Source organism: Buceros rhinoceros, unplaced genomic scaffold (assembly GCF_000710305.1).
Source record: "Buceros rhinoceros silvestris isolate BGI_N320 unplaced genomic scaffold, ASM71030v1 scaffold1891, whole genome shotgun sequence".
Classification (NCBI taxonomy): domain Eukaryota; kingdom Metazoa; phylum Chordata; class Aves; order Bucerotiformes; family Bucerotidae; genus Buceros; species Buceros rhinoceros.
This window is the reverse complement of record NW_010393458.1, coordinates 50,727-65,416: the sequence shown is the minus strand read 5'-3', so window position 1 is coordinate 65,416 and position 14,690 is coordinate 50,727. Positions and strand designations below refer to the sequence as shown.

The 14,690-nt window shown below is 40.9% G+C and overlaps 1 protein-coding gene across 1 annotated transcript in view; it reads left to right on the top strand.

The window, feature by feature from the left end:
* Nucleotides 1–4,206: 4,206 nt before the first annotated feature.
* The window catches only part of LOC104501091 (DENN domain-containing protein 5B), a gene marked incomplete at its 3' end in the record, with an annotated part of 59,047 nt that continues 48,563 nt past the window's right edge, over nucleotides 4,207–14,690 (top strand). The window contains exons 1-3 of the mRNA XM_010144842.1: nucleotides 4,207–4,228; nucleotides 6,513–6,578; nucleotides 13,256–13,365. Of these exons, the coding sequence (XP_010143144.1) occupies nucleotides 4,207–4,228; nucleotides 6,513–6,578; nucleotides 13,256–13,365 (198 nt within the window). The remainder of the gene's footprint in view (nucleotides 4,229–6,512; nucleotides 6,579–13,255; nucleotides 13,366–14,690) is intronic.

Sequence of the window (14,690 nt, the reverse complement as noted above, 5' to 3'; positions counted from 1 at the left end):
AGTATCTACTGCTTTACACAGGGATTTTTACTGGAGTGGCAGTGGAAATTTCAGGGGAGAAGGGACAGGACACTGGTTTCATTGCTGACCTTTGGCAAAGGAGAGACTCCTAAGACGTACAGCCCTTTGCACTGACCTCTTTTGATTGTCTTGTGGGACTTCACCTGTGTTCTTCAAGAGATCTTATTGATGGGTGTTTAAGGCTGGGTTGTTTGGAGAGTAGGCAACCCCAAAATACACCGGAAAGGAAATTTGATAGAAACCTTGAAGTGGTATTTTGGGGGCATGAAGATTAGGACTGCACCTGCAGAATCACCTCCATTTCCAGGGTGGGGGAATGAGTCCGTGGGGATGACTAGGACACGGCAAGAAAGGGTCTCGGATGCAGGGGCATTTGCAAGCTGAACCTAGGGACAGCTGATTTTTTGGCCTTCTCAGTAGAGATGCTTTGGCACCTAATACTCCCCAAGGCATTAAGGGAGGTGAAAGGATTTTGTTTCTGGGCTCCCCTTTGTAGGGATCTGAACTAAATCTAGAGGCATGGTAGAAACGCTGCTGTGCTTTGTTTTTTCCATCTCAAGTCTAGTTTGGATCCAGAAATTACTATTGGTCCATGCCTTTGGATTTGAATCCTTACACTTTACTGTGGCATAGTGATTTGAGTCCTTGTTTCAGCTTTCTATGTTTTCAGTAACTTGGAAAATGGCCACAAAATGGCCAGCAGTGATAAAGCATATATGTGGTTGTTTATGCTTTGTCTGAAATATATAGAGTTCTGCTGCAATTAAGAAAAGCTAAAGCTGTATCTAACAAGTCGTGGTTTACTTAAGCATAGAGAATATTTTTTCATGTGGCTTAGATGTGCAGTTACTGTGCACTGATAGCTTCTTAATGATCCCTTGTGTAAACTCACTGACAGCAGCCTGTTCTTTAGTTTCTGAATGCAGGTGGTGTTGACCAGGACGTATGGGTTCTTGTAAAGATGTTCATGGCAGAAGAGATATTTTAACTGCATAGTTACAAGAACTGATCTTTCAATATGATGATATTTTTGCCTCTTAACGATGTTCTGACACTTTTAGTTGACAAAACTTAGTTGTTTTTTCAAAACTAATAACTGCATCGTCCAGTGTGATGTATAAAGGTCTCGTTCCTTTGGTGTCAGGTTTGCCCACAGTTGAAGCATTTGCAGCAATATGCTGATCTCCAGTTATTGTAGTAGAGCTGGGTTGAAGCATCTAAGAGCAATCTCCAAACTGAAGTGGTTTCTCAGGTAGCTCGTAAGTGTCAGTATCAGCTCTAAGTGCCAATACAGCTGTGTGGGCAGTGGATCCTCGTCTGCCCGCATCTTCCTTCCTGCTCACCACCCTTCCCCCTCCAGGCACTCTGATTTTTGGTGGCCAGTGAATCCTCGTCTGCCCGCATCTTCATGCCTGCTCACCACCCTTCTCCATCCAGGAACTCTGATAACTTCAAGCCTTGCCTGTGGGTTCTTGTGACCTTTTCCGTGTGCAGAAAGCTTTTATCTTCTTCTGAAAGGATTCAGCTGTTGAAAACTGGCAGAAGACCAGCTTTTGGATACTGTCATAAGGACAATTCTTTGTTGGCAGCAACTTAAATACCAGTTTCTCAAAAACCCCTAAACAAAACCAGTTTGTGCTACATAAGGAAGTGTGTCTACTTCATGCTGATTAAAGAGCTTTCCTGACTACAAGAAGCAAAGTTCTTTCTTTGCCACACCCGCTTCCCATCAAAACCACATATAACTAAGTTTTCATAAAGCTTAGCAGCTGCAGCATTTGACATGCACACATTGCCTCGCTGTAACCCTTTGCTTGTGCAAAAAACAGTAACTCAGAAAAGCGAGGAGCTAACTCTGGGTCCGCCCTTTCTAAATCCACCTCTTGCCCCAGGGCTAAAACTGGTTGTCTAAACCTCACAGGTGTGGGCCAGCTGTTAAAGGAGTGTAAAGAGGCTGTCCCTGCTCAGGGTGTTTTAAGTAGCCAGCTTGAGTGACACTGTTGTGTTGTGAATTGGGCTGTTTAAGGTAGAAAAATCTTCTTTAGAAACTGGGGATAGCTTCCTTCTGGTCACCACAGTCTGTGCTTCTGCAGAGTGATGATTAAAAACCAACCACGAGTCCTCTGGGTCCGCTTTGTGCCTCAGCACACCGAGGGACAGGTTTTGGAGACATCAGAAAGCAGGGGCTTCCTTTAAACCAGAGAAGTCTATTGCCCAGCATAACAGTGTAAGTCCAGGGAGCTGAGACCTTGAGTTTGTGTGAGAAGGGTAAAAAGAAAACCGATGAAGAGCAAAACCGCAAATCAGGCAGAGCTGACTGTTTGAGCTGCAGTATGGGCATCTTCGTGCTCTGTTTATGTCGGAGCTGATTAGTGCTGAAAATGGTCCAGGCCAAATTAAGCTTCTTTCTTTTCTTGTACTGATTTGCAAGCCGAGTTTAATTAGGGTGGCAGAAGGTGTTATCAGTGAATTTATTCATACTCTGCTGTTGTATAAAAGCAGCTTTGGTGAAACTGCTTCTAACACCTGAAACTTGCCATCCTGATGAGCCAAGGGAGACTAATATTGGTGCGTGATATTATGTGCATTGCAAAGTGGTCTAAAAAAAATGAGTCTTAATACAGCCTGGTTTAAAAAATAACTGAATGCACTGCAATTATAAAAACAAATCTCCTTGTTCTTGTACTAAAAAAAGCCCCAAATTTACAGCAAATTACAGTGGAATTTACTGAAAATTTCCCCCTGATGAGCCAAGGGAGACTAATATTGGTGCATTATTATGTGCATTGCACAGTGGTCTAAAAAAAATGAGTCTTAATACAGCCTGGTTTAAAAAATAACTGAATGCACTGCAATTATAAAAACAAATCTCCTTGTTCTTGTACTAAAAAAAGCCCCAAATTTACAGCAAATTACAGTGGAATTTACTGAAAATTTCCCCTTTCTTTCCTGCATTCTTCCACACATAGCTAAACAGTACAGGGATTTTTAGGATGACAAGTTCTGGCTATTGTGGTTTGGTTTTGGTTTGTTGGTTTGGTTTTTTTTTTTCCTTTTTCTCGTTTTCAGAAGTACCAACTGTAATAAAGCAGATTTTGATACAAGACTCTTGTACTATCTGTGTCCCGGTGGAATAGAGGACAAAACCTGTTTTACAAGTCATTTGATTTGAAAATGATGTTTGTGAATGTCTATTTCCAAAATGAGTCTGAGAATGCAGCATCATGTTTTAACACAGAAATTGGGTACATTTGATCTTGATCCTGCCCTTGTAAGTGAGTAGAAAGCACAAGCATGAAGAGGGTGCAAAAGACATGGCTGGATTCCTCATCCTCCATGCAGTTCATGAGGGGAGGTGAACATGTGAAACAGGGAGTGGGAAACAGGTGTTGGAAGGAGCAGGAAGCCATCCAAACTTCATGGAGGACATGACAGCATCTAAAATACCTTCACTTCCTTGACAGTTCAGCCCAAGCCTTCAGTCAGGTTCCTGTTGCTTCAAAGCTAGGGATCCCCTCACTGGATGGGCTTTACCATCCTCTTGTGTTTAAGGACCTGAGCTAGTGTCCTGCTCTTGCTCAAACATTTTTCTCTCTGCCATTAATAATGTTGTTCTGAGAACTGAGCGATGGATTTCAAACCCTTCAGTTTCATATGGTTATGTACAGTGCTCATTTGCTGTGTAACTTATCAAAAGGCAATTTAAGAACAAACTTCAGTGTAAATGAACTTTTAATTACTGCTCAAATTGTTTTCTCCATTAGTAAAAATGCTCACTCATTCCATATCAAGTATCGGTGAATTTGAATATAAAAAAAGAAAATATGCCACTGGCTGCATTTAAACAGGACAGAGCAAGCTCACTCATTCCATATCAAGTATTGGTGAATTTGAATATAAAAAAAGAAAATATGCCACTGGCAGCATTTAAACAGGACAGAGCAAGAATCACTGGGGCACACTTTCCATACAGCGCCTAGCATTGGGTTGGGAGCCCATACTTCTGAAGGCATTGTAGAAGCATAAACAGAATGAATGAATTCCACACACCTTGATTTCTAGAGAAACTAAAGGCCCGACGTGGAAACAATTCCCTATGTTCATAAGTATAGGTCCAGTTTTATACTCATTCCACTGCTTCCTACTAATATGTTCCAGCCTTTGGGGACACACTCAAAGGTAATCATGGGCGAGCACTATGACTCAGGTACCTGTTTATTAAACACAGCCCCCCTCCTGCAAAAAATCACCAAAACTGACAGAATTTAAACCGTAACTGCATATCGTGTGATTTCATGTAAAAGGAATGGTGTAATTCACACTTGTTTGCTGTTGTAGTGAGATGTCTGTCATCTGTTGGCAGCTGGGGCTTGGGACTATTTTAAGAAGCTGACCATGTTGGTGCTGTATAATGTTACTCTGTAGGCAGGTAGATAAGTATTTTAATCAAGGTCAGAAGGAAGGGATGATGGCAAACTAAACTGCTCATGTTAGAGCCTTTTTCTTTCTACTTAGACTTCTGCAATGACTCTTTTAGGTGAACAAATCTTTTTAAAAGGATTTTTGAAATGCCGAGCCTTTTCTAAGTGTAATTAGTTTGTGGCAACAGTCATATTCCGTTACATTCTGTTTGTATAAAGAATTAGGCTGTACCATAGTGTTAGTAGCTCTGTATTTGTATCACTGTTGTTATTTTAATCAAGGTCAGAAGGAAGGGATGATGGCAAACTAAACTGCTCATGTTAGAGCCTTTTTCTTTCTACTTAGACTTCTGCAATGACTCTTTTAGGTGAACAAATCTTTTTAAAAGGATTTTTGAAATGCCAAGCCTTTTCTAAGTGTAATTAGTTTGTGGCAACAGTCATATTCCGTTACATTCTGTTTGTATAAAGAATTAGGCTGTACCATAGTGTTAGTAGCTCTGTATTTGTATCACTGTTGTCAATAATCTTCTGTCACTTGGCTTCTTGTGCAGGAGTTTTTACATAACTTCTGTGACAGTTTAGCCATCTGATTGATTATAAGTGGTCAAAATACCAAAATGGGGACCAAAACCAGAACCTGTCCCGGTGCATCTGGATATGCATCTGTTCACTAATTGTTAGGTTTTTCCTTTTCACTTCCTATTGCAGATGTGGAGGCGAAGTCCATGGAAGCCCAGTGCCAAATTCCCTTGGAATGACAAAGTTGTAAAGGACTTCTGGGAAGAGCTGTGAGGGCAGCCTGGCAGAGAGGCTTGTGAAGGCAGTGTGGGTATGGGCCATTAGCAGGGGGAGTCTCCAGCTTTGGGAATTGTGTGTTTTGTTTTCTTTAATTTAAATATTTATGCAAATTTTTAGTTCAAAAAGCTCAAATGTGGAATGGAGTAGCTTGAGATACCTGAACTGAAAAAAATCATCTTGCAGATTTGAATGTGGGTTATCTTCAGGTTTCTCCTGAAGAAATGAGAAAATTTTCTTAAAATGCAAAATCAAATCTAAAAATCTCTATTGAAAGAACTCCCGTGCCCTCTGCCAAGGGTTGCCTTCCCATAAAATACAGCTTTGGCAGATTATCTGGGTCCTCTGAACTGATGCCTGGATTAACAGCTCAAACTGGAGGTCATGGTGGAAATACTCTGAATTTACACCTAGAAACTGAATGACATGGGAAGTCAATGGTATTGCAACTTTAATATATGCTCCAGGTTTATAAAAATAGACTTGACTTGAGGAGGATTGGATAATGCCTTTGCATAGCGTACAAAAGGGACCTTTCTGACAAAGGAATGCCATGGTGCCTGTGGAAACATTTTTGTTTTTCTTCAGGAGCTGAGCAAACCAGTTGGAAGAAACCTCAGTTAGACATGCTAGTAAGAAGGTCTTCCGTTAGAAGTGCCTAGTGGGGTAGCTGTTACTGGAGGAGATTAAAATTGTTCATCTGAGTTCTAAACATAGCTTACGTGTTCAGATTTTAGACTAAAACCACCCTGTTCTGAAACAAAAGTGGTGAACGGAGCTGTTAGGTAACTTCAGTAAGTCCTGAGAACGGTGTACGGTGGAGCACTGAAGGTGTAACAACACAGCTAACAGTATCGCACTACAGAAAACTTCCTGGGTTTAGTTCAACAGCGGTTAAAGAACTGGTGATATTTCCCCTGAGTTTCACAGGCTCTGGAATGGCTCGGTATATGAACAAAGATGCCTTTCATCACAGGGAAGCTGTACTGCAGCATACCGTTTGAAGTACTGAGAATTTAATCTTGTTACTAATTTTGACAAGTATTTCTGCAATGTCTGTCATTGCGTTCAACACCTTTATAGTAATACAGTCGTGGAGGGTTTTATTTATCATGTGAATTTACCCTTTGCCAATGGGGAGGGGAGAAAGAGGTTGCAAGGGGGGAGTGTTTAATGTCTGCTTCACATTTGTTTTCCTTCCCCAGTACATTTTTATATCTTTTTATTTTGTTCATACTTGCTTTTTTTGTCTCTGTTTGTTATGTTGTGTAGTCTTGTACAAATGGCTAGAAGCAGATCTCCATGGCAAGAGCTCAGATACTGCAGACAAAACCTCAGGTAAAGAGGCATTAAGGACAAAACAATCACCAGGCCCTCCCTCTCTCCCTTTATTTTCCCTCTTTCAACTCTTGAATCAGGGGTCAGAGTTCAAAAACAAAAACAAAACCCCTGGGCTTTTTCATTCTTTTACCTAATTCAAATCAGTATCTGGTGAATTTTCTTCTGTTTCTTGAAGCTGTCTTGGGAGATGTGCTTCCCCTCTCCAATGAAATGCCACTAGTGGTGTCAGCTATAATGGTGTACACACGATACGCTAGATCTTTGTGTGCTTGATAAAGACTGAACAATGACTTGCTGAGGCCTTATTAGAGGATACTTATCCAGAAACCCAATTAGGCTGGCTTATGTACTTCCAGGGTATTGGAACATCCAGCTCCACAAATTTCTGCTACAGAGACCCAGGGGTTCCTGACACCTCAAGGAAACATGCTTTTCAGTCTAGATCTAAATAGCAATATTAGTGAGGTCCACACAAACACACACAAAAAAAAAAAAGGCAAATGAATTAGATGTATTGATAAAGTATACAACCCACTATGGCTTCCTGATTAAGTATGATCCATCAATTCCTTTACATATTGACATGCAAAAGATAGGGTAGACCCTGCACCCCTCCCTAGCTCCCCCCCAAAAGCCACCACCATCATACAGACAACTCAGATTTTTAAATTTTGGAATTAAAACTGTTTTGTCTGCCTTGTCCCAGTCCCCCTTTCATATAATTTCCCTCTTCTGCTGCAAGACAGTGAGAATTATGGGGTCAGAAATAATGTGTTTGAGTTAATGTCCTTGAACTCCGAACAGCCTACCAGTGCTACCTTGGCCCCTCAGTGAGACACAGAAGAAAAGCAGCAGAGGAGGGTTTCTGCATTACTTGAACTAATCGGTTGCTGAACTGAACAATGAGTTTCTCTCCAGCCAAGGGCTGTTATTCCTGTTCTGTTGAGGGTTGGGTCCCAGGACATGTTCCCACTTTGTTTTCCCACTTGCATGATGTATATTACTTGCTTCTTCATGCAGGGTCATCCAGTTATCCAATACACTTAACAAGTTCAGTCTGCAGGGAGAAAACATAGCTGGATGTGCTGAACACTTAATTAGAAATAGCTATCAAAGACGTTGTCACTGTGCGCTGTGGTGCTCCCAGTACATTCCTCTAAAGGAATAAAAGGTATTTTTATTTCTGTGGTCAGAAGCATTCCTGTCTACGTTCCAGAGTTTGGAAGGAGCAACAGATAACTCACATTCCCTGAAGTAGAGGGTGTGGGTGAAGGATGCCTCTGCCTGTTTGGTACATATTCTTGTATGTTTCTGTAGCTGTGATAATTAATTAGAACAGATCTGCTTAAACCTTAAGATTGCCATCTGTTTAAATTTGATCACTCATATAAAAGCCATCATGACTGACAATGTCACAACTGTAACTGTTTCCATAGTAATTGTATTCTTCATCCAAAAGACAGGTCAAGCTTATTTTCTAACTTAGAGAGATCTTTTCATTTTTAAATGAAATTAGAGCAGTTTTTCTTGATCTAGCATCCATCACTTCACCAAATTGAAATCAAACGTCCCTTTAAAATTAAGCACCTTAAAGGGAAGGCACAAGTTGTTAAAAGTACTGTTACATAGGATGTGGTATTCAATTGAAATGAAACTTGAGTCTGACACATTTTACACAATTTTGAAAATTATGTGAATGGTTTGTTATTGTTGGGGTTTTTTTAATATTCTGAAAGCAAAGGGATTCCATTCAATACCAATTTTTTAATTTCCCTCCGAGAGGCAGCTTACCCTATGAGGTGTTCTGTTTGCACGAATGGGTACCACACATCAAACACCATGTTTCTGCCTGTATTGTAGTACTGTTATCTGGCCATTAATATTTTAGAATGGGGATTCAGTTCGCATTTGATACTTGCTTCATTTTTAATGCGCCCTGCTAATCCTGTTTGGGAAGTTAGCAAGCAAGCACTTGAAAGCACATAGTAAGTTTAGTGAAAGGTCACTGTTTGCTTAGAATAAGAGCTAAATAAGTTTCATTTGCCCCATGTGACTCAGTAGTTCAGGACTAGAAAGTCTTAGAGCTGACAATATCAGGTACTGTTTGGTCTAGATCCCTTCCCTCATGTTTGCCAAAAATTGTGTGCTCCCTGTGCTTCTCTTCCAGCTGCTTGTCAGTGTGGAGCTGGTTGTCATGGTCCACATCTTTCAGCTCATTTCGGTGACAGTTGAGGTGATTCCTGCTAGTTTGGCCAAACAATGACATTTCACCCTGACATGCAGGCTGCTTTCTGTCATATCCTCATACTGTTTCTTTCCTAAATTATGTATCTCCTCTAAAAGCTTACCCTACCTTGTTTCCTGGGAGGCAGCTTCATACGGAGGGTGTGATGTCGTGTCCTGTTGAGCTGATGACCAATTGATTCACTCCAGTGTGGTTTCTTGGCTCTTCTCTTTTGTCTCGTGATCACTGACTGAAAAAATTGTATTTTTCTCTGTGTGTGTGTTTTACCTTTAATTTATAATTTATTAAAACCACTGGAGTAGTAAAATGCCCTGCAGAGACTCTGCAAAGGTAAGTTATTTGTGCCATTTACTTATCTGGATAAAATAAGTCCATGTTGTCAGCCTACTGGAACATTGTTACTGCTGTTTTTGGGAAGCTGTGTTTCTTAGAACAATGCTTGAGCTTCATAAACAAAACTTTTTAGGCATGTCTGTTGTCTAAAAAGTTGCATGAACGTTTGTGACAGCATACAAATTATTGGTCATTTCCAAAAGCTGATTGAAACCTTCAGTTAGTTTTTCATCATTACAGTGCTTTATTGGCAAATAGGCCTTGATCTTCTCCACTGGTTCCAGATGCTGCCAGAGTATTGCCCATCAAGATGGGGAGGTGATTTATAGGGAAAATGAGAGTAAGGATATTCAGTAACAAGAACAGCAAAAAATCAGGGCCTTCCCCATTCTTATATCCCCAGTGATACAGTTTTTTGTTGAACTTGGAAATAAGTACCACTTCTTTCTAGTGGGGTTAGTAAGTAATCGAGTCACCAAACTAGGAGAGGAGGATATTCTCCCGTGGAGAAGCCTTCCAGGATGGCTTCTGAAATCTGTCTGAGCAGTCTGACATGCTTCTAGAGTCTGCCACTCCTGCTCTAACACTGGAGGGTGGGTTAAAGGCAAGAGAGCACCTAGCACCATGCAGCAGCTACCCTCTCTGCTCTGTCACAAGCTTTTTTGGCTGTGCTACCAGAAAAATAGATAAAGCTACTGGGGATATAACCCTCTGCCTCTGGGTGGAAGTTATTTAGGTGAAAGCTGGGTGGTTTGCTCTTCCGCTCGGTCTAACTGCCCAGAGCTACATCCCCTGAGATGCCACATAGGCATTAGGTGTGCTGGAAGCAGGGCTCTCCAGAGCACATCCAGTACGCAGGGCAAAGCCTCGATTTCTTTGGTACCTATAAGAGAGCACAGGCATTAGGAACAATAGACGATGTGATTAATGTGCATTGCTGCAGGAGTCCCATTTACAGTTATGTGCTATTACCAGATAATCAATCAATTAGTTATTGACTGTCATGACTGGGGGCTATTTTTCAAGCAAAAGGTGTTTTTACAACGTCTATACATGATAGAGTGGAAAACTGGCCCTCAAAGAACCTGTGAAGGGCTCAGCCAATGAACTGCAGAGGTGATGAGTGCCTCTGAACCTCACAAATTACCCAGTTAGCATCCATCAGGCTACAGTAGCAGATTTTTTGCCATGAAAAAGGAGACCTTTAAAGAAATTTGGACCCCAGCAATCACTTGCTGTTAACAGTGAACTTAACAAAGTCATCAAGATGCTCTTCAAACTTTAGCAGAAGCAACCAATCAAGTATAGCATCAAATATCTGCCTTTCTGCTAATTCACAGTTGTAAGGAAAACTGTCTCAGATCTGAGAAAGATTGAAGATCTAGTTAGGAGATAACCTCATGCATATTTACTTGATTTGCAAGCACATTAATTACTGTTTGATCCCAAGAATTACAAATGTTGCCAGCTGTGTTTAAACGCATACCTGGAGAGAGAATTTTTGCTGGCTTTGCTTCTTGGAATTTTTGTTTTGTGAAATTTTAAGAATCAGTGGATGATATAATATTTTTATCTCTAATGCCTCTGCAAAGAACTTCTGGACCGAAATAAGAGATTATTCTAGTGCCATGTTCTGTAATAGAGTACTGGCCTCTGGTTTTGGGTTCTTCAGTCTGAGCTTTGTAACCGAGCATGGAAAGGATATTCACAGAGCTTGTGCTCTGGACTGCCATAGCAGCTAGTGGCACGTCTGATCGAATGTGGCAGACGTGATGAGCTAATCAGCTAAACCCTGACATGTGTTCTAACTTAATCTAGTTTAGCTGATACCGTCAGGTTTATTTCTATGATGCATACACTTTTGTTGGATTTCTGGTTAGCCTTCAGCAGTTCCAGAAGCAAGCTGGACTTCCCTGCCAGAGCTCCTCACACCTTACCATTTCCATTTATTCCTGCCTCAGAAATTATGGCTGTAGCATTTCATTATCTCAGACTTTTTCTCCTTCCAAGCACAAAATGTCCTTGTAGAAGCTTATTTGCTTTTCTCCTCCATGGTTGCCCACCAAATCCAGTGAGATGGATGTAGTGCTAGAAGGAAAATAATGCTGCAATTTGTCTAAATCCTGTGTTTAAAATGAGCCATTGTATAAAAATAGCTGTACTTTTAAAATCTCAGAGATGTCTTGAAGGAAAAGATTTTAGAGCCTTTCTCTAAATGCAGTGCCGTTAGAAGAGCTGGCTCCCAGAGCTCACTCTGCGCAGCGGCTCTTACAGTGGAGCAAGCTGCAGTCCCAGCACAGCTGACTCATGCATCTCAAGGCATTTCCACCTGCCTACACGCATCCTCCTTGGAGGGGAGCTCTGCAGAGTGTCAGCCTCCACTTCCCCTTCCTGACCAAGCGGACGGCTGGCATTGGTGTCAGACATGCCTGACCTTTGCCTCCTCTTCCTCCACGTGCCGCTGTTGTTGCGAGGGCTCTGGCACTGCAGCCCTGAGAGACAGTACTGGTTCTGTCCTCTACATTGAAGATGTGTTAAGGCTCTCGTTCAACAAATGGTTTTCAACCCTCCTAAAACTTTGCCTGGATAACTCTTACATCGCGTACTGCCACTTTTTCTCCATTCCCCACAATTATCTGTGGTTTCTAAACTCTGCCAAGAAAAAACTGAGAAGCTCTGCTTTCAAATATCAGTTTGTACAGAAATACCCTTGCATTAATTCACCCTGAAGCAAATGATTGTGTAGACTGTGCTTTGCAAGAGGCAAAGGGCATATGCCAAATGGCTGTGGCCTCAGAAACCTTTGGGGAACTGCTGAACTGGGAATTTTGGAACATCACCCAGAGGCCGCATCTGCGCAAAGGATGAGTTGTCATATGTAACTCAGCAAGCACGAATTACACTCCTGCAGACCATGTTGACTTCAGAGAGGGGTTAGTGAGGTTAGTAGCTTTAGTTTAACTTTTCTGCAGGACCGGTGAATTGCCTTTGGAGCTTGCCAAGTGATAGGGTTTTTTCATCCAAAATAACCTCTTATTAAAAACATTAATGGAATATTGGTTCTGTCTTTAAGTATAAACAGAAATTTTTTTAAGAAAATAAATCTAATTCTATTACAGTAACCTTTTTTTTTTTTTTTTTTTTAAGTATCTAGGTAACACTAAGAAGTCCCAAAGCGAGTCTTTGAGTGCAGAGTAAGGTTTGTTGAAAAACATTCCACATTGTGTGCTTAAGGCTTTCATCCCATTCAAGTCTCTCAAGTCAGAAAGCAACTAAACAGGAAAGACCCACCTGCACTCTTTAAAGCAAGAACTCTGAAATTAGTAACCAGATACCTGAGAGAAGTGTAGTAGACGGTAATATAATTAATAGGTTTTAAGAACTTCTTCCTTTGATTACGGTCTTGAATACTGTAGACTGTCCAATGGTGGAAACTCCTCTAACAATATTGTGAAACTCCATTTCACAATAGTGAAATACACTATTTGTATGCTGGTAACTGGATGCATTTCTGCCTGAAGTCTAATTTCAGTCTTCCTCTTTGCACTTGCTGGATTCTTTGTGTGGAAAAAGTCTGTCCTTGAAATTTGATGTAGAAAAAATAAATGTTTAATCTTCACACAGGACTTGTGATATAAAAAATCTTCAATGAATCCTTGAATAATTTATAATAGCTAAGAGGTACTTATACTTTTTATTGACTGTAAGACAGTTTCTAGCAAACAAAGTAAAGCCATCTCTAGATATCCAAGATATAGGGGAAGGTGAAAAATTGCAGGATCTTTTTCTATAAAACTCCAGCAGTATTTTTTCTCTTCATAATAAATACCTATGCTGTAAATACTAAGCTGGAAGTTGTGTTGCAATTGGTAAGATTTTATGGGAAGGATGGTAAGAAGAGACTGAATGTGCATCTCTTCTATTTCTCTTTTAAAAGCAGTACATCTGTGGGGAGTGAAAATGCCCTTTAGATTTCACACACACACCCCCCAAAGTGGGGAAAAAAAAATAAATAAAAGAAAGCTGCCCAGACCAACTCTCTCTGCTCTCTCTTAAGTCTCACTCCTGTGACGAGTTATTTATTCATTTGTTCCAGGAGAGAATTTCGACCAGAGTCCCTTAAGAAGAACCTTCAAGTCCAAAGTTTTGGCCCATTATCCTCAGAACATTGAGTGGAACCCCTTTGACCAGGATGCCGTCAACATGGTAGGTAGAGAAACTCTCTTCTCAAGCTGTTTCCAGACAACTTCAACTCTCGGGTGGTTCCTGGGTTGTTTACAACCAGCTCTTGTGATGTGATGAATAAGGTGCTTCTGCTGGGACTTAGGGCACCCATTAGGCATGCTGCTTGAAAAGCTGTAGAGGAAGAAATATTGTGAAAATAGACTACTTTTAGGTGCAACAGAAGTGAAATGCTGCGTTTCCCTTGTTAGTTCTAGTCGAGTTCTACTGCATGACGAAACAAGCCTAACCTCAATCTCAGTGACTGAGAGGGGGTGTAGTTGCTCAGGATGTATATACACAGGTATGAAGGAGGCAAACCAAGGAATTTTTAAATTCCTAATATCCATTTGAAATTTTTTAGTGCAAAAATCCTTCATGCTGCATATAACAAGAGAAAGAGGAATCTCAACACACAAGTTGAACTTACCTAAACCACAGCTTTTGTTTGATAGTCACTCTTAATGACACCTCTGCATCAATGCATATTCTGTAGATCTCTTCCCTCTCAGCTAGAATTTGATGTGAGCATCTGTGTGACTATGTCCCATGAACAGAGGAGAGAGAAGAAAGTTTCTGAAGTGGAGGCAATGGCAACTGAAAGACCGATGATCCAGTGGAAATTTTCCCAAAGAGTTCACATTCAAAGGAAATTTCCAAAATCACCAAAGCACTCGTTAAGAACATACCCTGACACAGACAACAGATTACTGGTGTTTGAGCTTCCCCTTACAGAAAATGCTATTCATTTTGTAACTTAAAAGTAACCAGTTGTTGTAATAACCAAGAGAATTTCCTGGCCCTTACCCAGGAGATGGAGAGACTGGAAAAACATAAAATCCACAGTAAAATGGCTTTTGCAAATGCAGAAATGCATTTGGTACTTCTCTGCAACCCTGAAGAGGTGGAAATCTGAACTTCAATTCAATATCCACTGAATTTTAACTTTTAGCATTATCACAAATATTTAAGATGAAAACACGGGAGCTGGAAGTATCAGTGATACAGAGAGCAGAAACTGTGGCACCGCACATGCGTAGAAAGGCAAAGACGATCCTGAAGACTCCTCGTGTCTGCTGACAGCTGGGGATTTCTGTCCTCTGCTTCCAAATGTGTGCTAATAGAGATGGTGCAGTATTTGGGCAGGTCTCCACATGATTTTACTTATGCAGAAGACTCAGAGACTTATGAAGGACTCAGAGCAATGCTTCATCAGCACAGTCAAGACGGTAATAACTCAGCTACCAAGGCTACTTGGTAGGCCTTTTAGTTCTGTCTTCAAATTGGGGGTGTTCAGGGGTGTACAGCAG